Source organism: Camelus dromedarius, chromosome 10 (assembly GCF_036321535.1).
Source record: "Camelus dromedarius isolate mCamDro1 chromosome 10, mCamDro1.pat, whole genome shotgun sequence".
NCBI classification, from domain to species: domain Eukaryota; kingdom Metazoa; phylum Chordata; class Mammalia; order Artiodactyla; family Camelidae; genus Camelus; species Camelus dromedarius.
Window position 1 is genome coordinate 61,191,975 of NC_087445.1, and position 15,835 is coordinate 61,207,809.

A 15,835-nucleotide genomic window follows, 5' to 3' on the forward strand; every position below is an offset into this window, starting at 1 on the left:
CCTCATCCTCCTTGTTCAACACAGTTTTCACCCAGAGCATGCAAGGGACACAAATCCAGGTGTTGCATTGCACACACCTTGCTCTGGTCCCCAGATAGCCAGCACCTGGGGCCCACCTGAATGCCTGCAGAGATCCAACACAAGAAAGACCCCGTGGGCCCCGGGGTGCCTGCCCTCCCTGCCACCCAGCCAGCAAGTCTCTCTCCAAACTCTGCTCAAGATGTGAAAATGGACATGCTCAGCACAGTTTGTCATTTCTCCTTCCTGTGTTTTCTCTCTGACAGCAGGACAACCTTATGGATAATAAATTGCAATAGTAAAAAATGATAATAAGATGGCTAAGATACACTTTTGCTACATTTTTGTGCTCCTAACTGAGGAGGGCCTTCTCAACACTCTGAAATGGCAACAACTAAATAAAATCTTGTAACTCAAGAGTTGTCAGGTTTTGAACTGAGAAAGGAAGTACTTTTCTAAGAAGCTGGTGGTTGAGTCATAAAAGGAACAGAATGATCAAGGGTCCCCAAGTGACTGTGTGTACAACAGGCCAAATAGAAAAAGGTCTGGAAAGACATGCCAACTGCTGACATTCTCCATGTCCCCAGGCTGGGCAGGGGCAGGGGAGGAAGCAGGGTCAGTGCAAACATGAGTCAGGGCATGATTTGACTTTTCTACAACTAGTAAGTGTTATGTGTACAATTAGAAAAAAAAGTTAAGACTTTTTTTTCTTAATATGTATTACACTTGACTAAGTTGGTACCTGCCAGAATTCTCCACTGTAAACTTATTATTTCCCCCTTATTATCACAAAATATATTGGTAGAGATACTCTGAAACTATGCAAAAACATCCTGTTTCTGTTTAAACATCTGTCTGCTGTTCAGCAACCACTGGTACGTCTTGCCTACGGCAACTATTACTGTAATGTAAAGTTCTAATGGTGATTTTCTGTATCTTTATTCCTTCTATTTTTTTACGAGAATTTTTCCTTAAGGAAGAGTTGTTGCTTCTCTCCCATTGATTTATTTATTCTGTTCTTTATGTAATTGCATTAGGGTATTTACTGTACATCCACGGGCATACGGTACCCATGGGTATTTACCGTATTCTCCTGTGGCCATGGGGAGCTCTTTCAGGTTGGCTCTGTACACATCTGATAGGCTGATTGACTGGTTGATTGAACTGGTAGCACATCTTTACTTTCTGGTCCCAAAAGATCCCCAGGCTTCCCTGCCCTAGACTTGGAATCAACCACTCCTGCAAAGAGCCCTGGTTCCTTTCATTTGGAGAACAGCGTTTAGACACTAAGATCTGGGTGCTAGCTGTATCCATTTTTATTGGGCACAACCCCTCTCAATGGCTAGAGTGAGGAATTATACCTGTGTGTGCTAACTCATGCATTTATACACATTACATTGATTTTTCTATTATCTGTGTGTGGGCATATACATTTTGTTCTTTTTTGTAAATGAGACCATATTGATACCTCTGACTAGTCCAGCACCACATAGTTTATTCTTTCCTTCCTTGTAACTTTCGCTGAGGGTGAGAAACCTGGCTCTCACCATCTAAAATATACTTGTTTTTTCAACCCTGTACAAATGAAGTAGTTTCAGAATCCCTAATTCATATCCTTTGAGAAAAAGAAATTTGCTAACTGGACTACAGTATCTGAGTCCAGTTCCTCTTGTCTCTGCCTTTAGTATCAGTTGAAACGATGTCTTTCAAAATCACACAGGTCAGCTCCTTCCCTCTCCATTCCCTTTCAGTGTGTTTACAGGAATCATCTGTAATACAGTTAAATTTCTTTGTCTCTGTTGGTCTCAATCTGCCCTCCATCTCCCCTGCCACAACCAGGTTGATTTTTAAAAATTTATATACAGCAAAATTCACTCTGTATGTATAGTTCAATGGGTTTCTCCAAATGCACAGACTCATGTGTCCATCACCACATGCAAACAGTTTTCCATACAAAACTACTTTCCAGGTCTTTTGCCCATTTTGAGAATTCCTTATGCATTCTCAATACAAATCCTTTGTCAGAAATGTGATTAGAAAATATTGACTTCTCCAAGGCTGTGTGGTGTGTCTTTTCATTCTCTTAAAAGTGTCTTTTTCATTGCAAAAGTTTTTAATTTTCATAAAGTCCATTTTGTCAATTTTTTCTTTTATGGGCCAGGGTCTTGATATCATATCTAATAATTCTTTGTCTAATGCCAAAGCCACACGGATTTTCTCCTATGTATTCCTGTAGAAGTAGTACAGTTTCATTTTTTACTTTTAGGGCTATGATCTATTTTGAGTTAATTTTCATAGAAGATGTGAGATTGAGGTAGAGGTTCATTTGTTCGCATATAGACGTCCAATTGTTCCAACACCATTTGTCGAAAGGACTATCCTTTCTCCATTGAATGACCTTTGCACTTTTGCCAACAATCAGTTAAGTATGTTTGTGTGGGTTTACTTCTGGACTCTACTCTGTTCCACTGATCTATGAGTCTGTCCTTCACTAATACTGCACTGTCTTATTTACTGTGGTTTTAAAGTAAGTCTTGAAATCAAGTAGTGAGTCTTCTAACAGTGGTCTCCGGCTTCCAAATTGCTTTAGCTCCTCTAGTTTCTTTGCCTTTCCATTACAACACTTACAGTCAGCTTGTAAATATCTACAAAAAAAAAAGTCCTGCTGCGATTGGAATCAGGGTTGTGCTGAATCTAGATCAAATTAGGGAGACTTGGCACCTTAATGAGTCTTCCTATCCATGAACACAGTATATCTCTCCGTTTACTTTTTTAGAGTATTCTGCATACAAACACAGCACATATTTTGTTATTCAGACCGAAAAAGTTTTGGTGCTACTCCAAACTGCATTGCTTTTATTAATGCTGAATTCCAGTTGTCATTGTTAGCATATAGAAATGCAATTGACTTTTGTAGGCTGATTTTGTCTCCTTCCACCTTGCTAAACTCATTTAATAGTTCTAGGAGCTTTTTTGAGGATTATTTGGAATTTTCTATGTAGACAATCAGTCTCTATAGAGATTTATTTCTTCTTTTCAAATCTGAATGCCTTTTATTTTTTTCTATTGACATTACATTGACTATAACTTCTAGTATGATACTTCATAAGAGTGGTGAGAGAAGACATTTCTGCCCTATTTCAATCTTAGAAGAAAGCATTTAGTTGTTCACCACTAAATATGTTAGCTGTAGGTTTGTGTAAATGCCCTTCATCAAGTTAAGGAAGTTAGAGGTTTTATCATAGGTGGACACCGAATTTTGTTAAATGTTTTTTCTGATCACATATTTTTTCTCCTTCATTAAGTTAGTAACACTGATTTTCAAATGTTGAACCAGCCTTGCATTCCTTGGATAAAACCCATTTCGTCATGGTATAGTACCCTTTTTATAACTGCTGGATTTATTTTGCTAAAATTTTGTTGTGAATTTTCACATCTGTGCTCATAAAGAATGGTGGTCTGTAGTTTTCTTTTCTTGAAATGTGTTTGTTTGCTCTTGGTATTACACAAGGCTGGCCTCATAAAATGAGTTGTGAAATACTCCTTCATCTTGCATTTTCAGGAAGAGATTGCATAATATTTCTTCCTTAATTGTTTGTTAGAGTTTATTAGTGAAAGCTTCTGGGCCTGAGTTTTCTTTTTGGATAGTTTTTAACTAAAATTCAATTTCTTTGACACATACATAGGACTTTCAGGTCAGCTGTTTTTCCTTCTTGAGTGTTAGTAGTCTGCATCTTTCAAGAAATTGGTCCATTCATCTAAGTTGTAGAATTTACAGAGGGCTGTTTGCAACATGCCCTTATTATCTAAGACTTTTAACTGTTAGGAATTGCATAGCTATTAAGAGGTAATTTTTGTCATCTTCATTAGGACTGCTGTGAAATCAGCCACAATCAAAGATAAAAATACTTTTAAAGTCTCCTTACTAAGTAAGTATTATGTAGTAGCCACACCCTTTCCCACCAAGAATACACAAGAAACAGCCTTGGAGCGTTTGTTGGGTGCGTTCTCTTCCAGCAGAACTATTTTGGAATAGAGACACAGTCAGAAGGCAAAGTCAAACTGCTGGATGATGGAGGGGCTCTGTCTAGGGCTCTGTGCTGGTCCTCATAATCCTCAGCCAGTCCTTCCCCTCCATGATCCTCAGCCAGTCCTTCCCCTCCTTCTGGGCTGTTTCCTCATGTGTAAAATGGGAAGGTTGGAGGCTGGGATCTGTGCATATAGATGGTTTCCTACTTCCACTGGCAGAAATGAAATGAGCCTCCCACCCTGGGGTGACCTCAGGGGTGAAGGCCGTGGAGCAGAATAGGATCAGGGACAACCACCTTGGGCTTCAGAAGCTTGGTGACTTCTAAGAAGACTAAGTGGCTTTTGTTTCCTCTCTCTGCATTCTTTTCATATCTGGTCAAGTTAGGGTGCTAGGGAAGTGGCAGAGCAAAGCACATGAAGGGCCCGAGGAGTTAGGGCCAGATCCCTGTGTGATCTCAAGCAAGTCACTGCACCTCTCTGAGCCTCAGCTGCTCATCTGTTAAATGGCACTATTAATGCCCACCTTAAGACTATTGGGAAGATTGTGGCTAAAGTGTTTAGCACAGTATTTGATTCATAATAAGGGGTTAATAAACAGCAGCCTCTGTTGTAAAATGCTAGTCAATTCTGGCTGCCCTTAAAGGAACAAACAAGGTTTTACGGTCCATTCTTTGGTGGGGTTTGCTGGGGGCAGGTGCAAAGGAACAAGAGAGGCTAAGGATAAATGCCAAAGAGGGAGTCGGCTCCTGCTGGGAGGGTGGGACAGTTCCAAGTTCCACAGGGCCACCCCCGGGGTAAATGCTGGGAAGTGCCCGACCTCCTCCAAGGAGCGTCTCCTCCCAGCAGTGTTGGCTGGACTCACATGGACCCTCAGGAGCGAAGGGAGCGGCTGGAAGCCAGGCAGAAGGAGCACTGTCACCCCAGGAAAGCTCCACACAGTGGCAAGGAGCCCTATTTACAAATAAAGCCTGTTCTTGGCTCCACTACCCACACAGCCAAGCCCCTTTATTCCATTTCAATATGCCTATTTCTATGGAAAGTGCATTGGCAATAAACAGAATTAATCTGTCCTTGAAGCCCAAGTGAGTGCAGGCAGGTGTTAGCATATGCAAGGGACCTTGGAGGGGAAAGTAAAATAGTGGCAGGGAATATAAAATGCTTTACTGCAGTGGGGACCAAAAGATAGAAAGGACTTTACTGAAGGCAGGCATTTTATGAGCAAATAAAACCTCTGATTGCCTGCAACTGAGAAGCAAACTAAAGTAACAGAAAAACTTTTATGGAATATTTTTCCTCTGCCTTGTTTCAAAATGGAAATCGCCTTGTTGTTGCTGTTTCTGTGATTATAAAGTAGTATTTGCTCTGCTCAGACACTGTATAAGGATGAAAGAATAGAATGAAAATCATCCATAATCTCACCACCTCCAGCTAATCACTGTTGGCATTTGGTGTATGTCGGTATAGACGTTTCTCTGGGCATATTTTTACATACATGTACAATACGAACAAGATCCTGACAGACATGTGATTTGACAGCCTATGTTTCTCACCTAATAACACACCATGGACATCCTTCCGTATTAATAACTGAAGATCTCGAGCATCATCTTCTCACGGCTGCAGTCTTGGGTGCCGTACACGTTCTGTGCAACCTGGCTGTTCGCCTCCACAGCATCATCTGGCATCTTCCTCCAAGCCTGGCTTTCTGCATTCAGCCACACGGGTTTTCCCTTGCATCCACTTCAGGGACTTAGCATTTGCTGTTCTTTCTGCCTGAAATTCTCCTTTCCCCTCTCACATAATTCATTTTCTTCTCTTCTTTTAAATTTCAACTGAAATGTTTCTTCTTCCAGGAAGTCTTCCTCGATATCTACTACCAAAGCCATTCACCCCTGTTAGACACACACGATTCCATGTGCTTCACTGTCTTGGTATTTATCACAATTGTAATTAAACAGTTGTAGAACTTTCCCCCTTGTCTTTCCACTAGAAAATAAGCTCCAGGAGGTCAGAGGCTGTGTGTGTCTTGCTTAGCTCAGAAGCTGCAGGGCAAGCACAGTGCCAGGCACACAGGAATCCTTGGTAAATACCTGCTGATTAAATGGAAGGAAGGGAAGGAGGGGCAGCCAGGGAGACCCACCACCTGCAGGTACAGGCCTGGGTTCAAATCCCAGCTACATTAGAAAGAATTTGGCCTTTATCTCTATAAGCCTTGGTTTCTTCAGCTGTAAACTGGTGACAGTAACACCTACATTATCCCTGGAAGGGATGGAACACAGTGGTTAAGAATATGGACTTGGAACATGCAGGTGAGACTTCATATCTAGCCATTCTAGCTGGGCGACATTGGGCAAGCTGCTTACTGTTGCTCCTGAATCTGCCCCCTATCAAAAAGGGATAAGAACAATCCTTTTTCATACACTGCTGCATTAGTAGATAATGTGAAGCATTTAGCACAGTGCCTGACATAGTAAGTGCTTAATAAGTGGATAACATGATAATAGAAGCTACCAAGCTGTCAGTAATGGGGGCGAGGCAGTGGTGGGAGGAAAGAGAGAGAGGACAGAGAGGTGCTCAAGCCTCTCTGCCCAGAATCTGTCACCTCTCTCCGACGTTCCTTCTTTCTCTTAACATGGATTCAATAAGAATGTATTCACCTTCAACAAAGTATGGAACCTATTCATGCACTTCCTGTCACCGAAGACACTGCTTATGTCATCGCACAACATCCTCTCTAACGAGGACCAGTGGAAAACTGCTCTCAAGCCTCAGGAAGGGAATAACGAGGCTTCTCCAGCAGAGTTGGTCTGTTTTCATCTTACAAGTGTCACTGACCTGCTTCCCTCTTTGGGTTGGCTGCCAGGAAGCTCAGACACAAATCTGTGTGCTGCCTGTAGCTAGGTTTGCAATGCCACACAGCAAGCATTCTAAGAAAGACTCTCACCACGGCTTTATCTCTTTCCTCTGCCTCCAGTTTTCTTCCTCCAAATTTCCTCACTTATTCATTCAGAAAAAAAAAAAAACAACTTTACTCAGTGTTTAGAAACTGACTTCAATCTTTTTTGAAATATTGGGGAAAAATAAATGGAATTAAAACTGCATATAGGCTAAGTGCAATGTACTATGCTAAACTGAACTGTATCCTAGAATGGAAAAGAGGCTTTAGGGGGAAAACTGGCAAACTCCAAATAAACTGTAGTTTAACAGTATTACACCAATGTTAGTTTCTTAGTCCTGACAAACGCACCATGGTTATATAAGATGTTAACATTAGAGGAAGCTGCATGAAGGATAAATGGGTAAACTCTTTGGAACTTTTTAGTAAGCCTAAAATTAATTTAAAAATAACAAATTTATTAAATACAATCTGCATACGGAATACAATATTATTTCCTTTTGGAGTTCCAACGAGGTACCATCTTTATGGGCTGAGAGTATAGCAAGCCAGAGACCCAGGGCATTTCAGAACCACCTAGACCCAACCAATCGTGGGGCATCTACCACCTGCCCAGCTGGCCTGGCTGTGAGCACAGTTCTCGAACCAGAATCTCGAATCCTGGATGGCAATCCCTGCTTTGCCTCTAACTAGCTGTGCAGCTCTCTGAGTCCCAGGTACTGGGCCAGTAAAGCGGGCTAACAGAAGAACTGTTTTCACAGGAGTGTTGTGAGGTTTAGGTAATTTTATGACATAAAGTACTTGGGAAAGAGCAAACTGTCTCAGTCAGCCTGGGCTGTATAACAAAGTACCACAGATCGGGTAGCTTATTAACAACAGACATTTATTTCTTGTGCTGCTGGAGACTGGATGCCTGAGATCAAGGTGCCGGTGTGGTCAGGTTCTGGTGAGGACTCTCTTCCGGGCTGCAAACAGCTGGATACATCACTGTATCCTTCCAAGGCAGAAAAAGGGCTAGGGAGCTCTCTGGGGTACCTTTTCTAAGGGCCCTAATCTCATTCATGAGGCTCTATCTTCATGATTTAATCGCATCCCAAAGGCCCCACCTCCCAATACCACCACGTTGGGGGTTAAGGTTTCAACAAATGAATTTGGGAGGAACACATTCAGCCTATAACACAGGCACTCAATAAATTTAACCTTTATTGTTAATTTTGTCAGTTTGTTCCTCATATTTTCCTCTTTTAGTCATCCTGAGAAAGAGATGCTATTTACTGTTATTACCTGGGAGAAGGAAGGGGAGCTCAGAGGGGCACAGGGACTCTCCGAGCCACACAGCTACCAAAGCAACAGCAGCCAAGCTGGGATCTGAGCCCGGTCTTCCCGACTCCAGCCCGCGGGCTCTCCCCAGTGCGCGTGTTTACTGAGAAACGCTGACAGATGCCCCGTCTCTCTGCCTCTCCAGCCTCACCCAACACGATGTAGCTCAAGGGGTCTCCTGACCACCTCGGGTCCTCCACGAGCCTTCTCGTGGGCACAGAGAATCAGCTTCCCCTCCGTTAGTGGGCATGCAAGGCCCTTTGTCTGGAAGACACACCCTCATCTCGTATTTGTTCACCAGGCCTCACATGTACCAGTCACCCACCTAGTCACACATGGTCAAACCACGTGGCTCCTTCAAGCAGACACTCCTGCAGCCCAGCCCCTTTACCCATCAGCCTCTCTCATCCCACAGGACCTGGCTCAAATGCCACCTGTTCCCAGGGTTACTGCTCCACCTCACTGCTGTCGTGGCATCCCTGCCACCAGGATTTAGCCCAGACTCATGCTGTCATTTATCTAGGTGATCTGTGTCCTGGGTCCAGTGTCCTCGAGGGCAGTCTCACTCACTGTCACCTCTCCCAAAGCTCTGAGCGAATTCCTGGGCCTTCCCAGCAGCGGGTACACAGTAGCGGTTAAGACCATGGGCTTTGGATTTAAAACTGTTGGGCTCAGATCCTGCTCTGCAACCCACTGGCTGTGTGACCTTGGGCAAGTCCGTTTAACCTCTCCATGCCTCAGTTTCTCCAACCAGAGAATGCAAGTAATAACAACCTACCCCACGGGACAGCATAAGGATCGACGAGATGATATGAGTGAAGTCAATTACGAACGCTGGGCACGCAGTTCGCCTTCTTTAAAATAGGAACTAATGCTATTATTTCAATAACTGCCGTTGCCTTGAATCGAACGCCAGCCCTGGAGCTGCCCGGTGCAACCCCACCCCAGCCGGCAGCTTTCCCTCCTCTTCCCTCTCCAGGTACCACAATAAATCCTGAAGCCAGGGCCATCACAGGCCATCAGCAATGTTTGCAAAACAGCAGCCACCAAGAGCGCAAGCTGGCCTGCTGCCCAGCACCACGTGGGAGGCTGCCCCGCTCTGAGGATGGCTAGGAGAACTCAGGGAGCAGAAGTGGGAGGATGGCTCCTGCTGCTCGCTCTGAGCTGTGAACTGGCCAGGGGAGGGCTCCCAGCTGGGACTGATCCTTAGGGTGGTACTGACTGCTCTGGGGACATCTTCTTGAAATTAGTTACACAGAGCTCCACACACAGGTCTTTCCCTCCCTCACCCCCACGCACGCAGCCCGGCACCCCCTTCCTCCCACAGAGTCAGGGCCTCTCACCTTGAGCCCACTGCTTTCTGCTTCAGAGCCCGGGTCCACACCAGTGACATAAATGCCCAGGCCATACTCAGCTCCCCCACGGATGGTGAGGCCCAGGGACCGGCCGTCCCCCAGCACCAGGTTCACCTGCAGAGGGAGAGGAGACAGCATTCGAGGGCCTGGAGGGCACCATGAACTGCAGGGAATGGCAGGCTGCAGAGCTCCCTCTCGGACTCTGAAGGGCACACCGACTCCTGCCTGCAGGGCCTCCTGGAACATTCCGGTTTCTGCCCCACCTCTGCCTGTGACTTGCTGAGTGACCTGGGGAAGTCTCTCTCTGTCCCTGGGTCACAGTTACAAGTGCAGTAAAAGGCAGGCACTGAGGAGATGACCTCTAGGGACCCCCTGGTGCTAACACCCTAGACACTCCAGGTTTTCACATGTTCTTCACACCATGGGGGCCACGGACTCTCTTGGCCTCCACTGGCCACCCTTGGCTACACACCCTTCAGTCAGGGAGTGCCTGTCAGACCCCAGGGTCTCCCCAGGTTCCCTGAACTTCTATCCACCCTCCTCAGGATCAAAGCTTAGTCTAGGTTCAGGGTGCCACCACCTGCCACCCCAGGAATCTCCTGTCTTTCCAGGGGTCTCCTGCCTCCCTGGGGCTCTCCCCCCAACCCAGGGGTCTCCCACCTCCCCAGGCGCCTCCTGCCTTCCTGGGGGTCTTCTTCTTGGGGACCCCAAGAGAGCACAGTGTGACCACTCACAGGAGAGGGAGGGATCGAGGGTCCCTGCAGGCATCAGGGGAGGGCAAATGTCATAGAGTTAGGGAAGCCATCCAACCAGCTTTCTACTTCCAAAAAATCATTTATCCAAGAGTTATGAAGGGCCCTGCGCCACCAGGAGAAGCCTTTTCCGATTATTATCTCATTTCATTCTTCAACCTCCCTAGAGGTCGGGTGGAGGTGCTAAAGAGGACAGACTCAAGTCCAAATTGACCAGCAGGAGACCCAGCTGTGTGACACTGGGCAAGTTACTTCACCTCTCTGTGCCTCAACCGCCTCACCTATAAAATGAGGATGAAGAGTGTCTGCCTTATATGGTTACTAGGGAGAGGCTCAACCTGAGAGACAAATGTAGGCTCGTCTCTGGCCCACAGTAAATGCTCAATAGTTAGCCATTGTGGTTCTATTTTGCACACAATAAAACCAGACAAGGCCACACATCCACAGCTGGCGCCTACTGGCTGGCAGGCCATTGTCAGGAGAGAGCCCAGAATGACTCTTAAGGATTTGGTTCTAAGACTGGAAACTCTGTGGCACGTCAGGGAGGCCCAGCCCCATGGGACAGTGCCAGGCGATGCTGCCCAATGGGGTGGCCCCAGCCCCTTGATCCAGACCCAGCCCCCTGTTTCTCCATCAGACAGGATGATTGCATTAGTAAGCAGAGCACCCGTGAGGCCCACAGAACTCACAGGGGGACCTGTGAGCAGTCACCCAGAAGTGTCAGAGTCTGGGGAACAGCAGGCACTGGGGACACGAGGTCAGACTTTGGAACAACTTCCCAGCCCCTCCTTGCCCCGGTGCAGCTCCAGGGCTGGGATAGGTTGGAGGTGACCTGGGTTCAAGGCCCACCCTGGTCCCCCATCACATGCAGGTCTGTGTGTTTGGGAGGTGACACTGGTGGTTATGTGTGCAGGCACTGGAGACAGACTGTCGAAGTTTAATCCTGGCATTGACCTCGCTAGGTGTGTAACACTGGGCAAGTTACTCTGCCTCTCTGTGCCTCGGTTTTCTCATCTATCAAATTGGAGAAACAATCACACCTACTTTGCTGGCTGGCTGTGAGTGATGAATGGGTTTATCTACTTGGAGCACTTAGAGTCATGACACAGCAGAAGCACTTGTGAAATGTCAGCTGTTGTTATTATCTTCAGTGTTCCTCAAGCAAGCCATCAGGCTGAGCTTGGGCAGGTATGATCTGGGAAGAATGAGGAAGACATCCTCATGGGAGAGAGAGAACGTGGGCCCCTTCCTAGACTGGGACAGGCCATGCACATGTGAGCCATCACTGGTACTCCGTCCAAACGCTAACCGGGCCTCAACTCCGTGCCAGGCGTTGGGCTGGGCACAGATTCAGGGGAGAATCTGACTGGGTCCCTGTCCTCAGAGGGGCCCCTGGGCTGGAGTATTGGCTGTTGATGGCTGAGTCCCTCCCAGGAACTGGCTCACCTAAGGTCACAACCTCCTTGGAGCAGCTCCTATCCAATCACTAGTTGCCCTACACATCTCTTCCATCTGGATGTTCATCTGTATCCTTTATCATATCCTTTTATAATAAACTGGTAAACAGTAGGTAAACTGTTTTCCTGAGTTTCGTGAGTCAGCAAAGTAATGGAAGCTGAGGACCCACACATCAGGTGTCAGAAGCACTGTAAGTGTGATGTAAAGGAGAAACACAGAGGGAGAACTGCAGGGTTTTCTTATACACCAGACTTCGCACCCAGTCCCAATGCCTCCTCTCCTCTATACCAAGCTGGGTCCCATCTTGTCTCTGTGTGGGAGCGAGAGACCACAGTGGAACAAGACTTGACACTTGCTCATGGGCCAGTGATCCAGGTGGGAGGTGGTAGGGGGCGTCTGGGTCCTCCATTTTAATTCAGTCATTCATGTAATAAATACTGAACAACTACACTGTGCCAGGCACTGACCCAGGCACTATGGGTGTACCAACGCACAGAACCAAGAGCCTCACATAGTAGTCGGGGTAGTAGGCCCTGCCACTGTCTCCAGTCTCCAGAAAAGGAGATCAAGGCTCAGAGAGGTTATGTAACTTGTCCAAGGCCACACAGATGACAAGTGATGGAGCCAGGATTTGAACCCAGGCAGCCTGGCTCCAGTGTCTCACTCTCCCTTCCACACTGACACTAACCCCCCACCACAGATCTGCTCCAGTTAATTACATACAGAGACTACATCTGTACTACAGAGGCTGGGGTCAGCACAGAACAAGAAGCTGGAATGAGGAACAAGTCTGTCGGCCTCGGAAAACGTGTTGGTGACTTGAGAGCAGACAGGTCTGATTCCCAGAGGAGCTACCTGCCATCTTCCTTTCCATTCCTTCCTTCAGCCTCATGGGATGGTTTTCAGCCTTCAGAGTAGAGAAGAGCATTTCTAGCAAGAGCTGCAACACCAGAACCAATTTCGGTGGACAGCTTAGGGGGTTTCCAAGGGCAACTTTGCTATGTGTGATTTCTGCGTCACTACTGCCCTGAGAACTCATTTCCCTAGGAGGTGTGGCCCCACTGGGGTTAAGGGTAGGATTCTGGAGGTTTGGTCTATGGGAAGTCCAGGAGTCTGGTCGTGGCTATTTGGACTATTAGAAGATGAGACCAGGCCGCTGGAGAGAAGAGTCAGGCCAGGAGCCAGAAGTGAGCCTCCGGAGACATTTTCCTCAACAGGGAAATGGGGGTTCCACACTGTATCAGCAAGAGGAGACCCAGGGGAGTGTAGAAGCTTCAGCCTGGAGCTGTAAAATCTGTGAGGGCCTCTCTGGTGTGGCCCAGGGTATTTCCTGCCTCCTGAGGTACCCGGATCCTCCCCGGAGCGGAGTGTGATTCTCTCAGCCTCTGCATTCTGCATTCCTACATAAGTCATTCCAAGACTCCTGGAGGCAAATTATGTCCTTCCAAGCCTCCCATCCACTCCATCCCAGTGACAGGCTTCTCTCTAAGCCTTGAAGGTGCCAAGCTCGTTCCCACCTCAGGGCCTCATGCACTGTCCTTGGTGCTCGGCACTTTCAGCACCCGGAGCGCTACATGGCAGCTCCATCTTCCTCCCTGGGTCTCAGCTCAGAAGTCGTCACCGTCACCGCAGAGGACCTCCCTGCCCACCTCAACTGCAGCAGCGCCTCCCTGCCCATCACTCTCTATCCTTGCTCCTGATTTTATTTCCTTCCATCAATCTTCACCACCTTATCTGGCTCAATTATGCTCATTTCTGGATTATTGTCACATTCCTCCTATGATCTCCAAGCTCACTTGGAAGCTTCCCCAGAGCAGGGCCTCATGTCTCTTATCCATTTCTCTATTCCCACCTCCCGAAACAGCGTCAGGCACACCACGGGTGCTCACCCGGTACGGACTGGCTCACTCAATGAGTCCTAGGTGCTGCAGTGCCTTCTGAGTCTCTAATTTTGCATCTGTAAAATGTGGGTAAGGACACCTACCCCACAGGGCAGTCACGAGGATTCAGAAAGATGCTGTAAGCACAAAGCCAGCACATGGCCAGCTCTTCATTGGCTATAATTACTACTCTAAGATCATGCCCTACACAGGGAATGGCTTGAGAAAAAGATAAAGCCAGTTCTCTGCCCAACCCTGGAAGGCTGGCCTTGAAAATGACCCAGCGCCACATGCTGTGTTGCTTTCTCAAGACTGCCAGAGAGCAACATCGCCTGGTGGGGTGGGGGTGTTCGAGCCTACCTCTGCCACCAGTCTGCCCTGGCCACCTCGAAGACGCCCAGGCAGGCTCTGACAGTGCATACTAACCGGCTACCCCGCCGCCTCTCGCCTGGCACAGAATTCACTGCCGCTTCCTGAGTATTGACATTTGAGCAAAGAACACAAAACACATTAAATAAATGTTATGGTCTTATCGACAGGAAAGAAGAGCTGAGAAAGAGTCTCCAGAGGCTCAAAGCCCCAAGCTGTGTCAAGGTCTTAAAACACCAGAGAGCTGCTCGCAAGAATTACTTTCCTGGTCCCAGGAGCAACCGTAGGGCTCAATGCAAACAGCACGGAGTGAACCTTAAAACATCAGGGGAACCATCTCATTCTTTCCTAAATTTTTTTTAAAGAAACAGTCATGGTCTTGGGGAGGAAACCTCTGGAGGGCCATCTACTGATGCCCCTGGCCTCTTCTTCAGGTTATAACACACCATAGTGCTTTGGGCTACAACCCCTCCCAGACTGGCCACAATTGTGGTGTTTCTGTCAATCAAAGTGCGCCTCTCCACCAGCCAATCAGGTGCTCCCTTGGAACATGAATCTTGAGGGGAAGGATGAAGAGAATAAAAATGGTGGGATCCCTTTCCTCTTGGAGGCTGCACCCTGAGTTCCCCAGCCTCAATTCTGGAGCTGCCTACACCCTTGTAAATTCTGACTTTGTGGAAAATGACCAAGACCTGTTTCTCATTTCTGTTCCTTAGAACCTGAGACCCACATAGCAAAAGGTTCCCTGTGGACCTGGGAGTCCTGGCAGCTGCGTTTGGCCATGTGCCTGGGTCTGGACCACTGAGAAATTAAATCATCTCTAGTGTAAATCATCTGAGATTTCTCTGTCCCCCTTTCCACTCAAAAGGCTGGATGGGGACTAGGCTTCAAGCATAAGGGGGCGGTATCCCAGAGGATGGCAGATGGAGAGCAGAGCAGCCCCGCCAGCCTAGACAGTCCCCTTTACTCCGCTATGTGAGGAGCAGGGGAAACGTAGCTTATTTAAATCACAATATAGGGAGGTGTGGCGTGGTGGGTATAGCTCAGTGCAGTCCTGGGTTCAATTCCCAGTACCTCCATTATATTAATTAATTATAGTATTTGGACTCCTCTGTTGGAGCAGCTTAGTCTGCACTGTGATATATGCTGCACAGGTCAAAAGGAAAAGCAAAGTAAACCCTTCAGTAGGGACCTGAGGGAGAGGGGAGGGCCAGAGCCCCAGTAGAACAAAGCTCCTTCTTCCAGCATCTAAGAAGCTTCTCTGTTCTGGGTTTGGCAAGGAGAATGGGGTGGGGGGGCAGCCTCCCACCTGTGCCAGCCCTCCACCTCCAGGAGGCCTGGTGAGGCCAAGGCCGGGTAACTCACCTTTTTCTCATCCCCGCCTTGCAGGAGGTGTAGGGTGCTTCTCCGATCACCCTCGTGCTGCCGCAGGGTGCTGCCATGGGGCTGGGGCAGGCCCGAGGGCGGGGAGATGCTGCGGCCCTGGGGGTCCACCCAGGTGTAGATGTGGTTGGTGACGTAGCCGCCAGGGATGCGCCCCGCTGAGTACACAGACAGCACCAGCTTCTTGGAGCCCTTGAGGGCCTAGACAGACAGAGAGACAGATGCACAAGTTAGCAGGGAAGGGCACAATGAGGGACACACTCCTATTATCCAGAACTTGCCTCCTCTCAGGACCCCGCACATGGAGGAGGAGACCAGGTCCTAGGTCTCTTCCCTCTACTGGCCCTCAGTTTTGTCCTATGGAAATGAGGGCAT

At 47.6% G+C, this 15,835-nt stretch overlaps 1 protein-coding gene across 5 annotated transcripts in view; it reads right to left on the reverse strand.

The window, feature by feature from the left end:
- Nucleotides 1-15,835, reverse strand: part of WHRN (whirlin) — an 80,136-nt gene that overhangs the window by 40,224 nt on the left and 24,077 nt on the right. For 4 of the 5 annotated variants that reach the window (XM_031450282.2, XM_031450279.2, XM_064490449.1 and 1 more), the window contains exons 2-3: nucleotides 15,443-15,661; nucleotides 9,607-9,732 (exon numbers count right to left, since the gene is read on the reverse strand). In XM_031450282.2, the coding sequence (XP_031306142.1) occupies nucleotides 9,607-9,732; nucleotides 15,443-15,661 (345 nt within the window). The remainder of the gene's footprint in view (nucleotides 1-9,606; nucleotides 9,733-15,442; nucleotides 15,662-15,835) is intronic. The other variant, XM_064490448.1, reaches the window with a different exon arrangement.